This window comes from Amblyomma americanum, chromosome 1 (assembly GCF_052857255.1).
Source record: "Amblyomma americanum isolate KBUSLIRL-KWMA chromosome 1, ASM5285725v1, whole genome shotgun sequence".
Taxonomy (NCBI): domain Eukaryota; kingdom Metazoa; phylum Arthropoda; class Arachnida; order Ixodida; family Ixodidae; genus Amblyomma; species Amblyomma americanum.
The window spans coordinates 461,827,696-461,850,710 of record NC_135497.1 but is presented as its reverse complement, the minus strand read 5'-3'; the positions used below and the strand labels follow the sequence as shown (position 1 = coordinate 461,850,710).

Sequence of the window (23,015 nt, the reverse complement as noted above, 5' to 3'; positions counted from 1 at the left end):
ATACTCTTCAAATACAGTGTCAGAAGATAGAAATTGTGACAGAATTTAAAACTCTAGGCATAATTGTTCCAGAGCACATGCTGTGGGACTCGCACACTAATCATGTTATCACGACCCTAGCTCGCACTATGGGATTAATCTACAGGCATCGAGACCTATTTCCTGTAAGCACATGACTGCTGATTTATCATTCACTTTTTATCGCGCATAAATTGCTGCTTTTTAGTGTGGGGCAAGACAACCTCAACAAATATCAGGAAACTGATGGTAATGCAAAATAAAGTAATCCGGATTAATGCAGATTCTTCATTAGACTACTCAGTAGAGAGCTTGCTTTAAAAGTTTAGACTAATTAGCATAGAGAACTTGTATAACTATCATCTTTGTAAAAAGTTAAGGGATGAAAAGAAGCAAGGCATTAATTTCATAACTAATCTGGCAGACTTGCAAATGAATACCCATTATTATACAACTAGACATCCTGAGCACTGGGAGGTTCATCGTAACCGCACTAATTATGGTGAACAAATGTTACGACACACAGTACCAACTGTAATAAATTATTTTTTTCGCAAAGAAATTGATGTGATGAGCATTTCGAAAACGGAATTCAAAAATTTATTTCTTTAGTTGTTTATAAATAGGGTTGAGAAAAGGGTAATTACTTTTTTTTCTCTTTCTCAAGTGCTATAATTGTACTACCTATGCACTACCTTATATGAAAATTTTTTTCTCAGGTTTCATGTGTATGCTCTGTGTAGCTGTTAATTCTTCTGTTTGGTTTTATAACTGCTGTTCTTTCAAATCTTTGAAGAATTTTCAATCATGCATACTTACACTGCGTTTCGTACCTATGCATTTCACGGAACTTGTCTTTCACCAATTTTAGTGATGTATAAAATATCCATCAAAACGTGTTTATTTTTGTGTGTGTATGCTGATCTGTATATTTATATTGTATGAGCTGCTGTTGCGTATTTAAACAAGGTGGGTGGGAGCCTGTCAAGTTGCTGTTCAGCAGCTTTTTCTTCAATGTCCCCATGTTTTGTACAAACATGAAAATAAACCGTATTCGTATGGCAAAAAAACTAAAGCACATTTCAGTGGCACATTGTCAAACAGTGTCTCGCTCGTAGCACCACGGCACCATGGAACCATCGCACCACCGCGAGCGGCTTTGGTAAACTGAAATTATGCCTTTTGCATCGAATCCCGTAATTGCAACTTGGGCATAAGGACTAGCACTGTGCCGATTATTTTGTTAATGGCGTGGGGAAGAGTTCTTGCAGAAATAAATCTGCGAACACGAAAGAATGCCTTGGGAGCTACAGCTGTGACCAGTGTGAAAGTTTCGCAGACACTGACGCATGCTTTATTCTTTGTTGGACGACCCTAAGCCGAATTCTCCCGGTAGAAAAGTACGTATACTATGGCCATTTGTTGTCTCACTTCTGATCACAGCCACAGCACACGAATGCGTAGCAATGCGTGAACAATAGGCAGTTAGTAAATTTGAGTTAGAATTTAACTAAGTAAATGAAGGTCAAACTAATATAGAGTAAAAATCCAGCCACATGCCCCCCTGAACAGTTTCCTCGCTTTCCCAAACCGCGTTCTTGCGTAGGTCGCGGCTGAGGAGAGAAGCCTCTCTGTTGCATGCTCAGCTGGACGGCACGCGCCACGATCCCGCCATATTCGGACTCTGGTGTTCAGGTGGAAGACTAGTGCGATGTGCTTAGGAAGATTTTCTGAATTGAAGCCTACGTGCCTCAGAAAATGACACAGGGTGCCTCACCTAAGACTTTGTGAAATTTTTTAACGTAGGCTTTTCGGGTTAGAAAAGCAATTTTTTCGACATAGCATTGTCAGCGGTTAGTACATCAGAATACAGCTAAGACGGGCTAACTAACGGATTGACCAATATTGTATAGTTATCTTTTGAACTGCTACTGTTTGTCTCCTTAATTATTGATAGGTGTGCAGCCTCCTGTAAGAAATATTCATATCAGTTTTAGAATTCCGAAAACGCGGTTTCCCTCGGAGCTGTGGCCCAACAAAAATTACCTATATGGCGCCAAAATACATGCACGTAACTCCTCGATATAGCCAAAATTTATGCCACAGCGCCGCACCTAACTGCGTTTCCGGAGTTCTAAAAACTTATATTACTATTTCTTACGGTGGGCTACACGTCTCTCAGTAAGTAAAGAGGCTAACGTTAATGGTTAAAAAGTTAACTATTCCATATTAGTTAACCAGCCTTTTAATTAGCACGTCTAAGCTTTACTCTGGTGCATTACACTGCTGACAATGCTATGCCGAAAAAGGCGTTCTTCTAACTCAAAAAACCTATATTTAATAAATGCAGAAAGTCTTGGGTGGAACACCATGACTTAAAGCCTTCAAAGCAAAAGCCTTAAAAAAACTTGGTCTTCTTAAACGCCGACGACACCAAGCCAACCGGGGTACAAAACAACACGCATTCAACATGCTATGAAGGCCTGCGAAAGAATACGCGCCAGTGATCTGGAACCCTGATTATGCCTATATTATTAACATGTTGCAATCTGTACAAAACAAGGCTGTTCGATTGATCCTTTCTCGTTACTCTCGGTATCAAGTGTAACAGCACTGAAAATATCGCTCCTTCTCCCGCCTCTGGTCATGCACAGAAAATTCAGCCATATCTCTTTTTTTCTATACTCTCTGCCACAGCAACACACCACTTGCAAGTTAACATCTTCCGGCACCGCATACATTGGCTCATGTATATCATAAGAAGAAGACAAAACCCATTTTCGCTCGCACACGACGATACAAATACTCACCTTTGGTCCTGGCTATTGCAGAGTGGAATTCGCTTCCTTTTAGCATTGCGGCTATCGCTGGAACATCATCATTTGAAATAGCTCTTTGGTCATACTTAGAAAATTCCAATGCAGATTGATTTGCGTTTTTTTTTTATCGCTGTGTGGTTCGCTTTTTTTTTGCTTCAGTGTGTGCGTGTCGGCCGCAACGTTCTGTGAAATGTTAGATGCCATGTTTTGTAACTTCTGAAGGTGCGATATTTGTTGTTTTTTTTGTGGGATTTGCTACACGGGCATTTTTTCAGTACCTGTTCCTAACCATTTCTTTCCTCTATTATCTTGTACCTGGATTCTTAACTTGCTTATTTCTGTATTCAGCCGTTTATTTTGTGTGTTGTATATTGCTTAAGTTTTCGTTGATAACCTCCCCCCCCCCCACCCTAAATAATGCCCTCATTAAGCCTTTAGGGCACTGAACTAAAAAATAAATTAATATAACCCTGCCAAGTCCCTATGAGCACATATTTGGACCTGTTTGGACCGGTGTATATAGAAAATCAACGGACCGCCAACAATACCTACACTTCCAAAGCTGCCATCCTCGTCATTCTAAAACAAGCATCCCATACTCTCAGGCACATCGATATAAAAGAATATGTTCCCAAGACGAGGACTTCGTAAAAAATTCCAAACGCATGCGAGAAGTCCTCAGTAAGCAACGATACCCCCCCCCCCCCCCCCCGCCATTGTCGACGATGCCACTGAAAAGGCATCTAAACTCAACCAAGAGCAAATACTGGAGGGACGTCGCTACAACTAGAAAACAGATCACTGGGAAAATCTCGTAATTACCTTCACCAGTAACCCGCCTAACGTAAACAAAATCCTCAGAAAACATTTCAACATTCTCGAACAATGCGAGCGCCACACCAAAATTTTAATTGCTCCCCCTCACGTGGTCTACGGACGACCAAAAAATATTAAAATATTCTAGTACCATCCAAAACAAATAACCAGCCGGTTTTGGGGTGCCGGCCCTGTGGAAAAAGTAGATGCCAGGTCTGCAAACACATACAAACATCAAGCTGTGCAGTAAGCACAGCTTCAGGCTTCAAACGAGAAATTAATGGCAACTTTGATTGTGATTCCTGCAACGTAATATACCTCCTAGAATGCAGTGTGTGCAGTATGCAGTACTTTGGACAGACCGCCAACCCTCTACGAATTCTCTTTAATAACCACCGCGCGCATATCTTATCCCTACCCAACCTTCCCTTGTAAAAACACATTAATGAGCGAAACCACCCATTTGATGCAATTAAGTTAACAGTCCTACAGGGAGGGTTCCACAACACCCGGGAAAGAAAACAACGCGAGTTGTAGTTCATTTAAAAATTCGAAACAATTCCTCACGGCATTAATGAAATTCCATGTGTATTGTCCTCCATCCGCCCCTTGCAGGGCCGTTGCTGACATTACGAGAGCCAGCTTGACATACCTCGGTCGTTTCTTCCCAGCGACATCTTTTTCAAGCTCACACAAATTTCTCCATTCCCCACCCCATCCCGCCCCTATCTTCTCAGTTCGATTACCTTGCCGACGGGGTGCAATTCAAGAACCCTTGCCTAAGTGCTCACGCCATGCACATTTACCTCCCACACGACAGTTGCCCGAACTCTGATGTTTTTCAGCCGGCGGGACGCAGTAAGTAATTGTCTTTAAGCGATAGATTAATCGAAGTATTATTATCCCACTGATCAGCACTACACATTAAACAAAAAATTAAACATTCCCCTATGCACCTTGGTTTCGGTGACTGTTGGTTCCCTTCATATATATATATATATATATATATATATATATATATATATATATATATATATATATATATATATATATATATATATATATATATATAATGTGTGTGTGCGCGCGCTCGTGTGTTTGTGTGTGTGCGTGCGCTGTACGCGATAGCGCAGCATTCATTTCTCGCTGCGACTGCTGAATTCACAAGTCGAAGGCGGCAAGTCTTTTGTTTGATCATCTCATGATGGTTTAATAAAGCACCTGCCTCTTGTGTTCGGAGACATGGAAAAAATTAGGCACATTTTTCAGAGTTGTTTGCTTGCCCTTCCTAATATTCCTGGAATCCTCAAACTGACTTATCATGCCCAAGCCGACACAACCTGTAAGCTTATTAAGTAGACTGGACTTACAGTAAGTGGCGTATATGTTAGGGACCCTGAATCAGATCTCTGACCAATTGGACAATTAGCCTCTCCTTGAAGATTATATTTTAAAGATAGAATATGAAACTACCTTTTCATTACAATATCATCCTTGTAAAATGAGAACGAAGGAGGTGTTCGCAATTTTACTTTCAATTCTGAATCATGGAAATTTACTATGAGGTCTAATGCGCTACGTTCTCACTGCCGCCACAAACGATATTAAGCGAGCGAACTAAATCGATACCGGATACTTTGTGCCCACTTTCACATTGCCGTCCGTCAAGCTGGGACAAAAGTGTTCAGCTCTAGGCGCTAGTATACCGCGGTCATTTGACACAGGCTTAATCAGAGGACAAAATAGTACACCAAGCCGTGAACAACTGAAGATAGTTCCTCTCCACTCGTTCTTACCAGCGTTGCTAAAAACGAACCCAGGCAACCCTATGCTCGACTCACGTCTGAAGTAAGACGCGTAGCAAAATTAAAACGTAAACGATCAAACAAGAGAGCAGCTTCCGTTCCGCCAGCACTCTCCGGCTCCCGCATCTTCGAATGGGCCGTGTTGTTAGGCGCGTTTTATGTGCCAAGAGAAATAGCACGAAATCTTGTTTCGGAGGAAGAGCGCAGGGCAGGCGAGGAGGGGAATAATAAAAGGTCGGCTTAGGGGCAAGAAAGAAACCGGCGTGTGCGCGCATCTGGTGTGCCTCGTAACTGCCGTCACAGCAGAGGTCCCTCGCTCGTACCAACCTGCGCCCCCACACACCACCCTCTCTTCGCCCACGCACGCCTGCCCGACTAATACGCTCCGCGATTCTAATTCGGGATTTTTCGCGCGTGCCGCGTGGCGCCTTGCCACCACTCTCTCCTTCAAATGCCCTCCCCCTCAGCCATCCTCGACCCCGTCCCGGGTGCATTCCCTTCAGTGCCCGCGTTCAGCCTACACGCGCATCATGACGGAAGTGGTACAGACACACTAAGCGCACAATCCACTCCTCTCTCCCGCTAGTGGCCTCAGGCCGACGTCACTTCCGCCTGCCGAGAGTCTATTTAAGACGCGCACCCCGTTTTACCTGAAGAGCCGTATCATCTGGCAGCGAGCAAGAGGAGTCAACTACCGAGACACCTCTTGCTTTCTCAGCCGGGAGGAAGGGTGACGCACTCCAACGTTCCTTCCTCGTCATCCTCGGCCCGCCAGAGTGGAAAACTGGGCGCGCGCCTGCCGCATCATTGCCGAGGAGCGTGCGTCGAGAACAGTAGGCGAATTTTGGCCGCTGAAGAGACGCCTCCGATCGGCTGCACGTCCGAGCACCTCGGGATCTCAGTGGAAAGCTTCGATTGCGTCTCTCTCTGCTAACGCATAGTAAGCAACTACCTGCTGCAGCACAGTGTCTGATTGTTTGGCACTGATCGCGCAGCACGATCATTGTTGGACATTGCTCAGTAGACGGAAATCTCTTCATACCAACTTTTACTGTCCTGTTTCGCATAGCAGGCGCGCAGGGGCACTTACTTCCACGCCTCGGTCAACTTGCATGGAGGTGTCGTTCTGTTGAAGCGCCGACTGAATACTTTTATGCGCCTCAAAAGCCGGAAAAGCCCGAATAACATCCTCGGCAATTCACTGGAACCACCTGGGGCCGCTCCCGGTCTTTAGCGTATTCGGCGAAGCAAGTTCAACGGGTGCAAGCGCACAATGGCCGAGAACAGCAACGGCACCGTGTCGAAGCCCACTCCTCAGGAGGCCATCATCCCGATCGTCTTCGACGGCAGGCAGCACTTCCCGGGCAAGCAGCAGCTGGCTAATTCATGCCAAATCTTAGAAGTGGTCGAGCGCAAAGAGCCCCTGGTGTCTCTGGACGACGACCCTCTGCAGCGAGAATGGGACGAGTTCATCGAAGACTTCCCGCAGTGCAGCAGGTAATTTCGCTGTCAGGAATGGGATGCTTTGTTCACGACACTCCGGAGATAACTTGTCAAAGGGAACTCATTCTCGAGACCAAATCAGAACTAAGCCTTAGCAAGGCTGGGAATCCACCCATGCCATGACCAGATGGCTGGCTTCGCACTGCTGCATTAACGTGTGTGACGTCATGTTTTCGTCATTTTATGACTGCATAAGCAAAAACAGTGCGCAAAATGAGACAAAGGGCGGAAGAAACGACAACCGACACCACTTCTCCCGCCCTTTGCTTTGTTTTTCGCGCCGTTTTTCGTTACGCAGTCAAGAGCCCACCAAGGTGTCCACCTATCTTCCCTATTGTGGTGATTTCATTGAAGCGGGACGTCGCTCTTGTGCATCCATCATTCAATACCCCACATTATGTGACTGCGCCGTTCTGCCCTCACAGAATTAGGCCAACGCTCTAAATATGAAATCTGCTATATAGGAGGAAAAATAGGAGTTAGCTGTCCTCTGGCGCACTGTCTTCTAGGAGCAGGGTATGCTGCCCGAATTCTGGAGTAGACTTCGATCACTAAATATACGGAATGCTTACTGTTGGCAGCAGCCGTATATTTCCACTGCAAATCATATATTAACTTGATGGAGTTAGCAAAAGAAGGATGGTTTTAAAGACGCAGTCGGATGTCTTGACGTCAGGAAATAGAGGAGGATGAAGCCTCGGTTGATATTTGCGCATCTTCCTCTCCTTCGGGGAAAGCGCCAAAGGGATATGCCTTGAAACCAGTATGTGATTTTGTGCAGAGGTAAATAAACAGCGTCAGGTAGATTCCAATGCTAGAATGTAAATTCACAGGTTTTTCATTTCCGCTTCTTTTATCACCCTTTTTTATTCCGAATTCGAGTCATTGTCACAAAATTATCCAATTACTCCACTCCTTGCCCATGTCTGCGCTTGTATCAGCAATGCACTCTGGTCAATCCCTCGCCGTGGCTGTGTGCCATTAAGCCTGAGGACATCATCATCACCATCATCAGCTGCTAGAACTTCGCATGTTTTGAAGAGAGAACTTCTTTCCGTTGCCACCCGTAACTATTCCGTATGTTTATTTAACGAAATCTACCCCAGAGATAAGGCAGAATAGCATGTCCCATAAAACTAGTGCGCTGGACGACGGCTTATTTCTTTTTTACTCATTTTGTGTTTAGTGCCTAGCTTTCTTGGAGATTACCTTTAATTGAGATGCAATTGTGGGATACTGTATGATACTGCTATGAATTGGGCCGATGTAGCCTGCCGATGCGTAGCACTCTTTCCTGCACTAGCACTGAAACTGCCTTATAAAATGAATGGCGTACGACAATAAATAGCAGAAATTTAACCGAGGGGTATATGCGAGTATAGTGACTTTTATAGTACCATCCTCAGGTGTGCGAAAAAATTTCGTTCATGAACAACTTCCGGTAAAATGTGTGTTGTTACGGAATTTCTATGCATATGGTATTAAGCTATTCAGGCATTATTTTTTCAACTCGATTTTTAGCTTTTGCAACTTTTTGATGCAGGATTTCTTTTTATTTTAGGAACTTTATTACACTAAGATGTTTGCGCCTTCAAAAGAGTTTTTTTGATGTTTTTTCACAGTCACGTCGGGCGGAAAGGTGAGCGTCTTCAGAGTATTCATTTGAATTTCTTCCGCCCCACACTGTCTTGCAAGGACAACCGATGGCACCCTTCTCCGAGAGGATTTGTACAGGTTTCAGAAAATTTATTGTCTTCTGTATTCGCAACTATAAAACCGCTTTTCTCATTCCTTCTTTGTTGTGGCATCGAGGGGTAAGGTGGGAGTCTTCAGAGGCTTGGAGTGCGTGTTCAGGCTGGAGTTCTATATTTCCCTCAAAACAGCATTTTTTTAGGCTGATGTACCTTTTCCCAAGAAGTTAGGACGTAAGCAAACAAAATTTTCTAGATTTCAATTAATGTCTTTTACATGACTGCTACCAGAATAAACCAATCATTTTATTTTGTACTAAGGAGAACACTTAAATAGCTTACATTCTTTTTATAGTTACGCTTAATATAAAACATTCATCGGTGGGAGTTTTGGCGCATCGTGAAAGCAAAAATATGACAAATCTACTTTTTGTTCCAAGTTCACAATTTCTTTTCCATCAGTGTAGACTGCCAGCTTCTACACTCATGTAAAATTTCAACACTCTGCAATCAGCATATTTTAAGAAAATGGTAACTTATCAGAATAAATGAGGAACAAAAATAAATCTGCTAGAAAAAAGATCGGTCTAGTTTCTGCTCTAATGCAAGCTGGATCTATTTTAAACATTGCCTGCCAATTTCATAGCCATAGCTTTCATTACAGCTGCTCTAAAGCTAACTTTCAAAAACGATTTTCGAATTGTCATTTCATCCTAGATTCACAGAGTGCACTTTTTTTCGAAGGCGACTCACCAGCGACATACGCGGCGCTTGCCATACTGATTGCCTGATTGCCATTTTGTTGCTGCTCTGAGCCTGGTCACAAATGTTAGGATGTTTACCGTCACATGCGTTCACCTAGTTGTTCTTTTGAGGGTATTCTTGGGCAATGTAAGCGTCACCTTCACTGAATAATATGGCCCTGGAGTTTCATACGTGTACCTTTTGATGCCTACAATATTCTCTGTCATCTGTGTTCGTGCCATACACTTTTGATCTTCATGCTTGAACTATTTTTTTGCTCAGTTTTTACAACGTTTTTCACCTGCGAGTAAACACCGAGAAAACCATTCTCCAGCATGCATTTCAGCGTGTTTCTGCACATAAGCTAAAAAAAGTTTTAAATTTCAGTGTAGGCTAGTGCGTAAAAGTCATTCATATCTTTTGAACCAACCTGGACAGACGTATAATTTATGGCGCGCATTTTTGGTCAGCGTTTTCTCATATCGTAAACACATTTACAAAAAAGAAGCCGTCAGTGCGAACAACAACGGATGCAATACAAAGGAACACGCAGTGATGATGAACAGAGGAGATGAGACATGGATTTCCGAATCGGGTTGGCTGCGTAAGATTCCACCAATTTTTGAAACAAGAGCTTGCTCAGCAAAACTTCTGACAATAGGGCTTAGTGTTTCGCTCAAAAATGTAGACGCAAGCTTGTGCACTGGCATACGTTGCTTGCGGCTATTACGACCTTCACACCTTCCCCCTCCTCTCCCATATTTATCGAGGCCAGGGACGCTGCGTTGCTATACTTGTAGCTGAAACATCAAACGTTCAGGTTTCGCAGTTTAGTATGCAGTTCTTAAAAGAAGCATCAATTAGCGTACGATTACGTTGAGAGGCTATGAAAGAAGACGGAACTTGTCTAAAACTGAGTAATGAGCGGAAGCTCAGCGTCTTTTTCGAAATAGCCTAAAAGGGGAATAAAAATAGTTCATTTCACAAGCGTTAATCACAAAGCGTTGTTACGTGCGAGAAGCTGTGATTGTTCAACCACCGCCAGTACCAACAAATCGAGAGTATGTTAGATCACTGGCACGTAGTTATACAGAGACCATTACAATTCCTTGTCTTTGCTAGATACCTGGAGCCCGACTTCATAGACCGGAACTTCCCTGCGCTTCGCAAGAGGCTCTCCGGTGATGCCACTGTAGCCGGAAGGGAAGACGGAGGAGACAAAGTGGTTATTTACGACGTCGACGTCAAACAGTTCAGACCGGACAACATAGGTGTCTTGGTGAAGGACGGCAACGTGTCAGTTCTGGGACGCACCGAAAAGGTCCTCAACGGCGGCGGCAAGTACGTCAGTGAAGAACTTCTGGGAGGCATCAGGGTCCCGGCCGACGTCGAAGCCGATAACGTCACTTTTGAAACGACACCAGAACTTAGGCTGAAGATCTCGAGGCCAGACTCAGCCATGTCATCGGCCGATACATCGCTTGCCGAGAGGTGAAGCGGTGGCGTTCTTTGGCAAAAACACGCTCAGTGGCGCAACTGTTTCCACGCCCTTGTCTAGTGGGGTCCGGACAAAGCGGACGCGGCGCATCTGCAGATACCCTGCACGCCCGCAGTGATCATATTCTGAGGAACCCTTTGTCTTTCCTACGTCTCCAGACTGTGCGACGTTAGGTGTAGCAAGAGAAGCTCCTAGCGAGCGCAGCCAACCGTCTCTGAGAGACAGCTGTACTCCACATTTTCGGTTCATAGTAGCGATCGGGTCGTACGGCGGTGCCTTCACTTATGTATGATGTTTTTTTCTTTCCTGCACGCTTAGAAAGAGGAGCTTAGTTCTCTTATTTTAGAGCATTCTCGAGCTTTTGAGGACCAAGAGTGTGTACCGCCGGCGCAAGCTTTGTAATTATTTTGTGAATAAATATCACGCGATATTGCTTTTCACAAACCCTGTTTGACCTTCAATCCGCACAGGAATTTGAGAAAGAATGGTATTTTAATGCGGGAAATAAATTGATTTTATAGTGAAGCTGCGAGCATTGCAAAAATTTTTGAAATGCAGCCTTCTCTGTCTTTCCTTTACATGGCCACTGCCGGCGTCCCGCTTTGTTCTTCTTTTTCTCTTTCTCCCGCCTCAGACGACGGAAGGGTGGCTGGCCTTTGCCACTGCTGCATTTTGGCGCGGATTCGGTACTCGCTTCGGCGGCCGCGTATCGCGCGACCGCCCAAATGGAGTCCACAGATGGACTGTTCTGAGGATTTGCAAGGCGCGTACGCTACTCTACTTGTGCGCCGGCCTTCGCTTACTCGGGGTCCTGTGAGTCACATCGGCTCGAGTACATGTCTGCAGTCCGTTGAACTCCGACAGGCGTACCATGCGTTGACTCTCTCTCGCAAACCGGCCCACCAGCGGCAGCCGCGAGACAGCACTGCCGCGGGCATCTCTAGTCCTTCAGCGGCGTGCTAGCAGTGCCTTCGTACGATCGCCTCTGAGGCGTCCTTGGGACTTTGCGCACGGGCCGAACAATGAGGCGGACGGCCGCGTGCGCATGGAGGGCATATCAAGTTGCTCAACTTTATTTCAAAGGAACGCAGTGCACAAGGCGACCGCATTGCAGCTATTGGCTGCAGTCTTGTGACGTGCCTGGTCTTTTCTCTTCGTCTTTGCCTCATTCGGTGATCCCTATTGGATAGTCCGAGACCAAGAATAAAAAAAGGTGAGGAAACGCCTGCCTCAGCCTCCCATCATAGGCTTAAAGTAGTCAGAATAAATGAACAGGTGCTAAAGAAAGAAAATAAAGGTAAACCCAAAACGGAATTTGAAATCAAACGCCAATTAGAAAAATACATAGAGGCGCGGTATGCCTCAAGTCAAAATTCAAAGCGAGGGCCGGATGACACCCAGAGGATGTTGGCTGATGCAAAATGTGAAAGCTGGGCGGCAGGTGCCACATACATTAGGAGAAAAGAAAGAAATAAACAATGTAAAGTAAAGCGGTATGAACCTACAAAGAAAATGCGATCACAGGTGAAGATGTAAAAATGCAAGATGAGCTCAACCGACGCGGAGAACGAAATGACAAAAGATGGTCAAAGAAGGAAGGCAGGGAGGAAAGAACGACAGGGGGGAGAGTAGGATGAATCTTGAAACCGCGCAAAAAAGACAAGGTACGAGGAAGAAACCAACAGGATAGACCGCGGAACTTCAACTGGTTTATTACAAGAGTGCGTCACATTTATACAATCGTCGTAATCACATTGTAACATGACAAACGATTATCGCGTAAAACTTGTGCACAGGCGTGTACGGGACATCATGCAATCTAGATGTGAATGCTCTTCATCAGACAGGTTTACCGAGGTTTTGCTGACACACGAGCCGGATTCCTTCTTGATACAGTAGGCCTCGTACACTTCTCTGCTTAGTTTAGACCTGAACTTGTTCAGGATAGTGGTATCGCGGAAGCGAGGCGTGAAACCACGCCAGTGGTGACAATGGTCGACCACATACCCTCCCCCCGCCAATGCGCCTACGTCTGACGTTTATACAACGTCCAGTTTGTCCGATGTAGCTTTTGCCACAGGAGAGGGGCATACGGTAAACAACCTCCAATTTGCTCGGGACAAATCTTTCTGCGTGCTTGATACCGCATTTTTTCTTGTGCTTTCTCTGCACCTTGTTGCATAGGCCGGCCAGTTTTTGAGGTGCACTGAAGACCAGCGGCACGTCGCCCTTCTGAGCCACTTTTTCCAAGCGATGCGAGATCTGACGGTAGTATGGGATGGCAACGGGTATCTTGCGTCGCGCTTCTTCCCTGCGGCAGAGCTCAGGTACACCCCTGGCTTCACGGGCAAGGGCCTCTAGCAAAGAGGTGATTAACTCCCTAGGAAAACCAGCACTGGTCAGCCTTTTTAGCTGGAAACCCATGTTGTGTGCCATTTCATGATTGCAGGACTTGTCCAGAGCAGCACGCAGGCAGGAGAGTAGGCAGTGAGGCACTGGGCTTCACGGAAAAGCGGGCGCTTCCCACTTGTGCCTGTGGGCACCCCAGAATAGGGTCCATAGCCATAAACTTCTGAAGAAGGCAAAATATCAAAACAGAAAAAAACTACATGACATCCGGGTGAGTGACAGTGCGGCGACAGTCGGGCATTGTGCTATTCGGTATTGAGGCTATTTGTTTAATCATAGCGCATGCACGCGAACTACTGAGAAAGAGTTGCAAATCATTCGTGAGAGAATACGTGGACGGCATGCAATGGATTTTACTAGCAACATGTGGCGTAATAGCACATTACGGGTTATACAACGCGAAGCGGACAAAAAACAAAGATAGAATACTACATGGACGAGTGCTTCTACTTTTCTCTTTCGTCTTTTCGCGCTGTACCACCCACAATGAACTACTATTATCAACTCGTCCAGCTATTCATTATTCTTCAGTGAAATATCACAGTTACCAAGATAATGGGATATATAATCACAATCACGTGCAGAGAGATGCTTACTGTCTAGTCAGAGTCAAAAACGACGAAAATCAAAACGGGAGACGACCATGGCGTGTTGTGAAATAAAACATAGGTTTCGGCGGAGGGAAAGAAGTTGAAATGTGGGGACATCTGGAACTCAGCTGTCAAGCTCAGTGCCAATGTGAGAGGAACGCCATTGTGCAGACTATTGCCTATGGACGAAAAGCTGCAAAGGCGGTCCGGGCATAGCGGCAGAAAAACTGAGATGAACGGACAAGCCCGCCGAGGCCGCATGTTCATTGCCGACAACACACCGGTGACCCGTGTTTGGAAGAAGGCGAATCGTGTCAGCGCTGAAACTTGGATAAAAAAAATGATTTTAGGAATTCTCAGGCTAGATACCTACGAAACAGAAACGAGCGAGGACAAAGTCAGAGTATAGAAAAAAAAGGAAACGATAGACGAAGAACCAATATGTACTGGAGGCTTTATCTTCATCAACGTCACCAGCCGGACTACGCCCACTGCAGGGCAAAAGCCTCTCCCAAGTCTCTTCAAATAACCCAGTCCTTTGCCAACTGCGTCCATCGTATCCCCACGGACTTCTTAATTTCATCTGCCCTCCTAACATTCTGCGCCCCTTACTACCTTGCCTTCTCTTGGAATTCACTTCGTACCCTTAAGGACCATCGGTTATCTTGCATTCACATAACATGCCGTGCACAAGCCCATTTATTCCTTTTGATCTCGACTAGGATGTTATTAACCCGCGTGTGTTCCCTCACCTACTGTGCCCGCTTCCGTTTTCTTCTGCTGAGGAGGGCTTCTGTTGAGGGCCATACACTCAGCCCCGTAAGCGCTCGTGTCAGGACTGAGAAAAATCTGCGAACTTCGATAATACGACCTGATGGACAGATCACTACACATGTCGACCAGACTGAGTAAATTGTGTAGATGCAATCTGTAAAAATGTGGAAAACATACTTATTGGCCAAATCTGCGGCCGCGGCAGGAGTTTGGCGCTCGTGTGAAAATCTTGAAATTGTAGAGGGATTGTGAACCTATTCGTCGTATGGCACCTGGACACCAGCAGGGTGATAAGAGCAAGAGCCAGATGTGACAGGTTCTTTTAAGCACAAAAGGCAGGATTGAGCATTGAGACTGGAGAATTCTATTTCAAGCGCAGGAGCAGCCGCCAGAATTTGCAACACAGCCGTCCGTGTTGTGCAATATGCGCTCTATGAGCTAACTGGGGAATGTGCTGGACGAACAAGAGAAGCTCGCGGGATCGCCACTTAGGATACTAAGGTACCGGCCAGGATAGGCGTATGCAATAACCGGCAGAAAAATTTGATGATAAAGCAAACGAATGGCAGAGGCTGAAACAGAAAATGCATGTGAAGAATACATGCAAGTTTGGCAGCCACGTAACCAGAGGAGGTGGTCATAGAAAAATAGGTCAGTTTAATATAAAAATGATGCCGAGAGTCCGAATGCAAGAGTGAAAGGGAATCGGGGTACCTTGGAAGCGAACAGTAAGCTTGCGTTGGTCCATGCGAGTGCCAATCGGAAAGAGCAGAGGTCGCGATTTGGTGGCACTAATTTGTGCCTTAGCTTTGGATCCCCACCGGGTGATACGAGTGAGAACATTAGCAGCTGTATCTTTCAAAACTCTCCGTGAAGCACCCGGGACCAGGACAAGTCACTTCGTAAGCATAGGCCTAAATGAGAACCGAAATTGGCAGGGGGAGGTCAGGCAGTCCGTAAACTACAATGTTCCAGGGAACTGGGCTAAAAGGCTTCCCCTGTGGGCTCCCTAAGGTGAGTTGAGCTAGCAGCTCAGGGGAAGTTCGCTCCGTTCGCGAAACAGAGAGAGGAGCGAGGCCTAGATGCTGGTGAAGCGCTGTGAAACATGCCGCAGGTTGTTAAGTCGAGCGCGCATATATAAATCCCGGATATATCAAATTCTTGATTATATCGAACAGTGATAATCTCTCCTTCAAAATCCCATGCAAATGTATACAGCTGCTGTTCGCATATATCGAACTCGCGCTTAGCGGAAGAATCGATATACCAAACTGTGCACCACGCCTTTAAGCGCTTCTTCAAACCGCGCTCTTCGAACCCTTTCCACACGCGGAGAGAGATCGCCTGCCAGCCTTTGGCAGCTGCTTGCAGTGCTGGCGCTGTGAAACCGCGGGACGAGGTGAGCGTGAGGTGTATTTGAGGGTGACCAGCGATCACTTGTACTCATTTTCCACGCCACATCTCTGTTATGCGTTGAAGCCAATGTAACTATGCTCTTGCACCGGCCCTCGGCAGGCATGCTTCGCTGCCGATGTCGTTGCTCCAACCAACCGCACGTTAGATTTAATCAGCTTGTTCTTCCGCTGCAGGTGGGATGCGAAGCAGGTTGCCTAGCGAGCAGTGCGTGCCGGCACGGCGGCGGGCAGCAGGGCGCTGCAAGAAGGCGCCAAGAGTGGGTGCAATGTGTCCTTGTTTCTAGGCTGCGCAAAAGCTTTGCCGTTTTTTACAGCGAATCAACGATATATCGAACTATTTCGCCATTGACTTCATATTCGATATGTCCTCGTTAGACTTTATTAGGAATGCTCAGAGCGACTTCTAACTTCACTGCGTGCAACAGCGGAGGCCGAGAGTTCCCTCTAAGTTGCGTTCTCTAGCCGTCTATACTGTGTTGACAGAGTGGCCTTCAAACCTACGCAAGACGTACGCATTTGCGGCCTCAGGAAATGTATATTTGGACCTATTTGCGACTGTTGCAAATGTTCCTAATTCCTGCGTGGATCCTCACGGACTGCAGGGAGAATAAACTCCCCTCGGTCAATTTATTGTGCATGCAGTAAGCTTCAGAGCAATGACAAGTACGAGTGTGATACAACCGCGGCTGATCATTGGTTATGGTGCTCGGCTGCTGATCAGAACGATGCCGGTTCGGTCCCGGCCGCGGCGGTCGCATTACGATGGAGGCGAAATGCTAGAGGCCAGTGTACTACACGATGCCACTGCACGTTAAACAGCCCCAGGTGGTCAAAATTTTCCGGAGCCCTCCACAATGGCTCTCTCATAGCCTAGGTAGCTTTGGGACGTTAAATCCCAATAAAACCAAACCAAAACCAAACAAGCGCGAGTGTGGTGAAAGTGAATAATGTCGGTGCGAGCGCTTTTTCGTCAAAGTCAGTGAAATCGCCTCCAAATATATATTGCATTTGAAACTCTCACTACGAACGCATTGCTTTCCGAATGCTGAAATTAATTTAGAGTTGTACAACTAGTCGCATTCGTTTCCATTGCTCCAGTTATTGCGAGCTCAAGAACGTGGCTCGTGTGTGTATACTGTGTTCGAAAACTGCCATGAGTGCGATGTGACCTTTCTTAAAAATGTTTTGCTATCGCGAAACGATCTCGGCTGACCGGCCGTCGAGCTGTTTTCTACTAAACTGCAAACGCGTCGCCACCATTGTGCGGCTTGGTGCTCCATAAATTCAATTCTCCGAACATGAGTGGTGGCCGGATTACAATGGCGTGCCGGCGCCACTGTGTAAACTTTGTGAAAATATTGGTGTGCATAGCAGCTGTCACTTCAGATGCGCCTTTTTCTTTATTTTCCGCGGCTATGAGGGCCTATCGCTGCAACAAATATTTGTGTGACGAACTGAATGAACCAAACTTCTCTTGCATGTAATCATGGGCTTGGCCAAGTAATAGTTTTCAGGTGGGGCTATGACATGTTATCACCAGTTCAGGAACTATGTACAAACAAGAATCACTGTGGCAGCTCAGTCGCGGCCTTTCCGCAGTTTGAATATCCGTAGTATGTGCCAACTCTTGCATCTCTTTTTCATGAGGATTTCGCTTGATGTGATGCCAAAAAAAACTACAGAAGGCGCTTAAAATTCTTGAAGCGAGCCCCCCACATACAGTTGTGTCTGATTAACATGGACACTTTGGTTCCCATTAAAAACTGTGCATGGTCGAGTTGTCCACAATAAAGAATCGTGAATAAAACAAATTAAACAATTTCAGGAAAATGTTGACATTTTTTTGCCCTTGGCAGCAAGTGGTGAAGCTCATATTAAACAAATACTTAGCAATATTAGGTGAATTATCTCACTGGCCATAATCACCGAATAAATGCAGCAATCTTCAAGTTCTTCGTGAGCCATGACAGGCATGATTGAGGTTTTGCGCTAAATTAGCGCTGAACTACGGAGAGAGAGAGAGAGAGAAAACTTTTATTTCTTTCCAAGAGGTTCGCGGGGATGAAGACTTCCTGGTCGTCTTGCTTGGGTGCTGGCGACTTGAGTCTTCAAGCAAGAGTGGGCCCTCAGTCCAGGGCTAACTGCATTCACTCAATTTACCTCTGATCTGATATTTTTGTTACTTTCACAACACGTGCAGTCTCTGCAGTGAACGAAGAAGGAAAAAAAAACATCTTAAGAGGAGGAAGAAGAAGAAGAAGGGGAAAAAAATGTCAGCTCATTTTTAGCCAGTGCCTAATCGTGACGGATAGTCACCACGGAAATCACCAGAGAAATCATTGAAGCGTACGAGGTGTAAGCATCGCTTCAATAACCCTGTCCAATAAGGAGATTCGGTTTTTAAAAGACCGATCAAACAAATATCACGCTCAGCTGGTCTTGTGTTCTGTTGCCAGGCGAAGGGCTCTTGTTTTGATATGCCCATGTGACAGGCAAAGGCGGGACACAACGCGGAATTTCACATGAGGTTTACTCAGTTGAAGTTCCACGTTTTGCCCTGTGCTTTCTTCTCTTCATCCCTCGTCTTTTTGCGCGGTTGCAATATGCACTCCTTTGATATGCCATTCGTGCGTTTTTAGGTGCGTTCCTTTCTTTATTCCAGATCGTTTGCCAAAGCATTTAAGCCATTAAAGGCCCTCAATAAACCATCAGTTGTAAGTTAAGCGCTGTGTCCCTGTGCTAGTCTTGTCATCTTGTACTGCACTGCGTCGGTGATGGCTTTAGATTTCGCATATTTTGTAGCTTATGTAGCAACTGTAGCTGGAATCACTCTCAAGGGCAACCGCACTCAACCAACCGCGGCCGCCGACTGTCCCAACCAGCGCAGCGGCTCTCCTTCTATGCTAAGACTATTCGTTGTCCTTGATGTGATATTGTCACGAAGACGACGACGCTGGCAGTGGCATGGGAAGGAGCGTTCGCGCTAGGCCAGCCGCCATTAAAAATGACCTCACTGCCATCGTACATCTCGCCTCATTCTTCGGCTCGTCACCGCGTAACATTTGGTGTGAGGTGCGGAGTATCATTCTACATCCTGGTTCTGGAGCTTCGGCGTCCTCCGTCAGCCGTGGTCGTCGACCGTGAGTTCCTGATCCGCGCCGCCCGGCCGTGTCTCAGCCCGCCGGACCTGAACCAACCTCGCCGCTCACCCCAGCCCCGTCCCCCGCCTTGATCACAAGACACGACGACATGACGACGCTGCCGCGACCAGACCCCATGACCCGACCGACCCGAGACGCTGCCCACACATGAGGACACAGCTCCTCTGCCCCTGCCGTTCGGTGCGTCCAAGGGCTTCGGCCATCGGCTCTTGGCGACCTGCGGCCTTTAATCTTCCTGGACCAGGATTTATTCGCCCATCTCTTTCATCGTGGCGGCCAGCACTTCACCACCATGTCATTTCTATTGTACCGTCCTGTGAACCTATAACTACCGAGCGCATCTCTTCGTTGATGTCTTCGATTCACAATCGGGACGATCGCTCGGCAGGGCCGGGTAGTGTCACGAAGACGACGATGTTTGCAGTGGTGCGGGACGGAGCGCTCGCGCTAGGCCAGCCGCCATTAAAAATAATCTCACTGCCATCGTACATCTCGCCTCATTCTTCGGTTGGTCACCACGTAACAATATTCGCATAGTTGCTCTACTAAGCCACAGGTCGTACTCTTGCAGTGTGCGGTCTTTATCCAGTTCGTCTTTCTCCGTTACTGGTGGAGGTAGGGGTGCAATGACAATCGTCCGTTGAATCTGACCACTAATCCATCCGTTCCTTCTTATTGCTACTGCTAATTCGTTCTAATGAATGCGTTAATCTATTTTAATCAATCTACTAATACGCCCTAATCCGTTTAATAATCAGTGTTAAAGGGACACTGAGGAGAACGCTATCAAATTTTTTTGTTAGCAAAATATGATAGTTCGGCAATTCATGGCTTTGCTGCGGCTTGTCCGGGAGCGAAAGATGCATTTATTTGTAAGAAATTTGGATTCGAAGTTGAAAAAGTTTTTCCCGCCGCTCCGATTCAAACTCGAGAACTCTTATGGCGTGACGCAGAACTCTTATGAGGTTATAGGACGGAGTGACGTGAAACGTGACGTAAACACAGACTCCTTGATTTCTGGCCGTTAGCGGTGCGGTCTAGCAGCTGCCGAAATGAAAGCTACCGCCACACGTTGAAGGCATCTATCGGGGGTCGTTTCGTCGCTTCGTTTAGGTTAGCAGCGGCGTCTTGCCAGCGTTACGATGGATCCCGTTCCCGAACCCGACGAGGTAGTTCTCGCAAAAATTCCGGCCTGCATTTCAGCGATCTCAGCCCCAGAGAGCGTGCGATGCTTTTGAGGGAGCACGGTTACGTTAGGCGCCGGCGGTCGTTTCGCCCTTCCGCCGTGAGCAGCCGCTCCCAGTGCGGGTAGTCGCGAGGGGACAGGACAAGGTCGGCGCGTTGTGCCCATCGGAGGCTGGCCGGGGCTTTGGGGCCAACGAATTGTGATTCCTTGAACGGCGTGATTGCACGGTGCATCAGGCGTTGTCGAGGTCTCACACGGTCGCAAGGGCCAAGTTATTTATTTTTTATTTATTTTCCACAAAAAACGGATGGGTGCTCAAGGGCGGTCGCGTTTAAAGTTGGCGGCTTGAAACTAAAGCCGACGCACGATGCTTCAACGGCTTCCGCTAGATCCAACGGGTCCACTGGATCGGGCTCTCTCGCCCACTTGCATGTACTTTCAGATGTGTGCTGTGAATGGATTAAATTAGACGAGAGCTCGAGAAGAACAGCTCCACCCAACTGCCAAAGCTATTGCATTACGTCCCAAGGCGCACCTCGCCGCGGAGCCGAATCAGTCTGGCCTGGCCGGCGGCGGCTGGCTCACTCAGCGCGAAATAGAGACAGGCTCCAAGTCTCCGCCAGTGCGGTCAGAGTGCGCCGAGGCCGCCGAACGCGTCGGCGGTCAAGCGCAGTTGGAGTATAGAGCGTCTCGCTTTGGCCGACGTGACGTCGCCGTGCAGCGCGGGCGCGCGCGCGTTACGCCGGAGCATAAACGCGCCTTAACAGAGCCTGCGCTTAACCGCTAACCAACGTATTCGGTGGCGGCATCTATGGGAGCCACTGAAACCCCCCGCCCACTCACTGAAATAAAACCCTGAGACGAGGCTCAGAATCGAACCAGGGTCTTAGGCGCTATAGGCGGAGATGATACCACTCCGCCGCGACTGCTCAATGCACAACTGCCAATAAAGGCGCATCTAGTGAATGCACGTACTTTTCCGATGCAGAAATATCAGCCCTTTCGCTACATATCTGCTGGCCTTACAGAGCTAGGCCATCAGCAAATTTTCTTAACTGCCTTGCACCTTGTCTCCCGTCCCTAATGAACGATTTCCGGTAAATAGTTTGAAGATGACTGGTACAGCCGGGAATGTTTCGCCGGGCGAGCATGCGTCGACACAAGTACGAACTGCCTTGTACGATCACCGACCATTGAGCCATCATAGTTTTTCATCGACCGTGGTGATCATCTGACCAGCCTTAACAGGCTCATTCAAAGTTTAAGTAGCACTTGAAGCGGCACTTGGAGTTCCTGTGCTGTTCGGCGCTTGTATATCGAGGCGCGTCAAAAATAAAACTACGGGGCACGCAAAGCTCATAGACGCGAAGCGCCATAAAAGAATCGACTCTCTCCTGGCTGCTTGTGGCACCGCCAAGCATCGGTTTCTTTGCTTCCAACAATCAGGTTGTCTTTTGTCTGCCTTCCTTGTATGATAAAAGTGCACTATCGGTGTTCAAACAAAACTTACTTCAATATTGAGCCGCGCAACATTCCTTTGAGAGCCTCAGAGATTCGCGCCCCATGTAGGAAGGAAATTTCCTCCATGGTGGCGTCTCTTGTCCTTTGACGTCGCTACGCTTGTACTTGCGAGATTGCTCTGTGGCAGCCATACCTGTATTTTGGTTCTTGCTATTTTCTACTTTACAAGAGCTTTGCTTTCAGTAAGAGCGGCGTTTTTGTGATCAGTAGCTGGTATTCTGTCGATACAAGGCAACTTCAATTTCTCCTCAGTGTTCCTTTAATACGCTATGCGCGAATTACCGATTATCAATTTTGGTCAATTTCTGAATTTGTCTCCTGCGGGTAGCCGCCTGTGAATGGTTCCTTCTACATCAAGTGACCATGTGACGTCATATATCGTTTGGGGTCATGTGGCTTTGCGATTTCATACTTCTCTTGACCAATCAGCGAATTTTGTGACGCCAGAGCACCCGGGGTTGCTCCTTACCTGAAATCTAATGCTGTCTAGATTGCTATCTAAAAACTAGGCAGCTCACAACCCCATGGACAGGCCTTGATGACGTCAGAACGTCACGTTACCTCTCTACCTATCATTAGCTTAACTGCCACCTTGCCATCATGGGAAGTCTTCTAACAATCCAGTGGCAAAGTTGCCACCTATACCACGGTGGGCAGGTTGTGATGGACAGAAGGTTGCGTGAACTTTCTCGGCCACCAGGGCAGGTTGTGATGGCGTCACGAGGTCAGGTGGCCTCTCTGGACATATCAGCGAATTTCGTGACACGTAAAATCAGATGCTGTCGAACTGATAGACAGACTTCCAAAAGTCTATATTCGCTTCAGAAACGAAGCAGTATATGCGTTCCCTGAAATATGCAGTGCGCCTGAGATTGAGTGGTGCGGTGAAGCAAAGTACAAAAAAAGTAAGCTTGCGAGACAATAATAGGAGCAAGAAAAAGGCTCACAAGAGGAGCGTAAAAGAAATCGCGCGCATGCTGGATTACGTGCATGGATGCAAAACACAAAGCAGACCTTTTTTTCACGGGTGGAGCTCGCCGCTTCACTTCCTTGCTGCACAGGACG

General features: G+C 46.8%; 1 protein-coding gene across 2 annotated transcripts; it reads left to right on the top strand.

Moving 5' to 3' along the window:
• Nucleotides 1-5,976: 5,976 nt before the first annotated feature.
• LOC144116032 (uncharacterized) lies at nt 5,977-11,354 on the top strand. 2 transcript variants are annotated; one of them, XM_077650695.1, is made up of 3 exons: nt 5,977-6,955; nt 8,584-8,600; nt 10,519-10,690. In XM_077650695.1, exons 1-3 carry the CDS (start codon nt 6,732-6,734, stop codon nt 10,539-10,541), a joined length of 264 nt encoding a protein of 87 aa, XP_077506821.1. In that variant the 5' UTR covers nt 5,977-6,731; the 3' UTR covers nt 10,542-10,690. The 2 variants fall into 2 exon arrangements, with proteins under 2 accessions (XP_077506821.1, XP_077506820.1); XM_077650694.1 differs by lacking the exon at nt 8,584-8,600 and having other exon boundaries at nt 5,993-6,955; nt 10,519-11,354.
• Nucleotides 11,355-23,015: the final 11,661 nt, after the last annotated feature.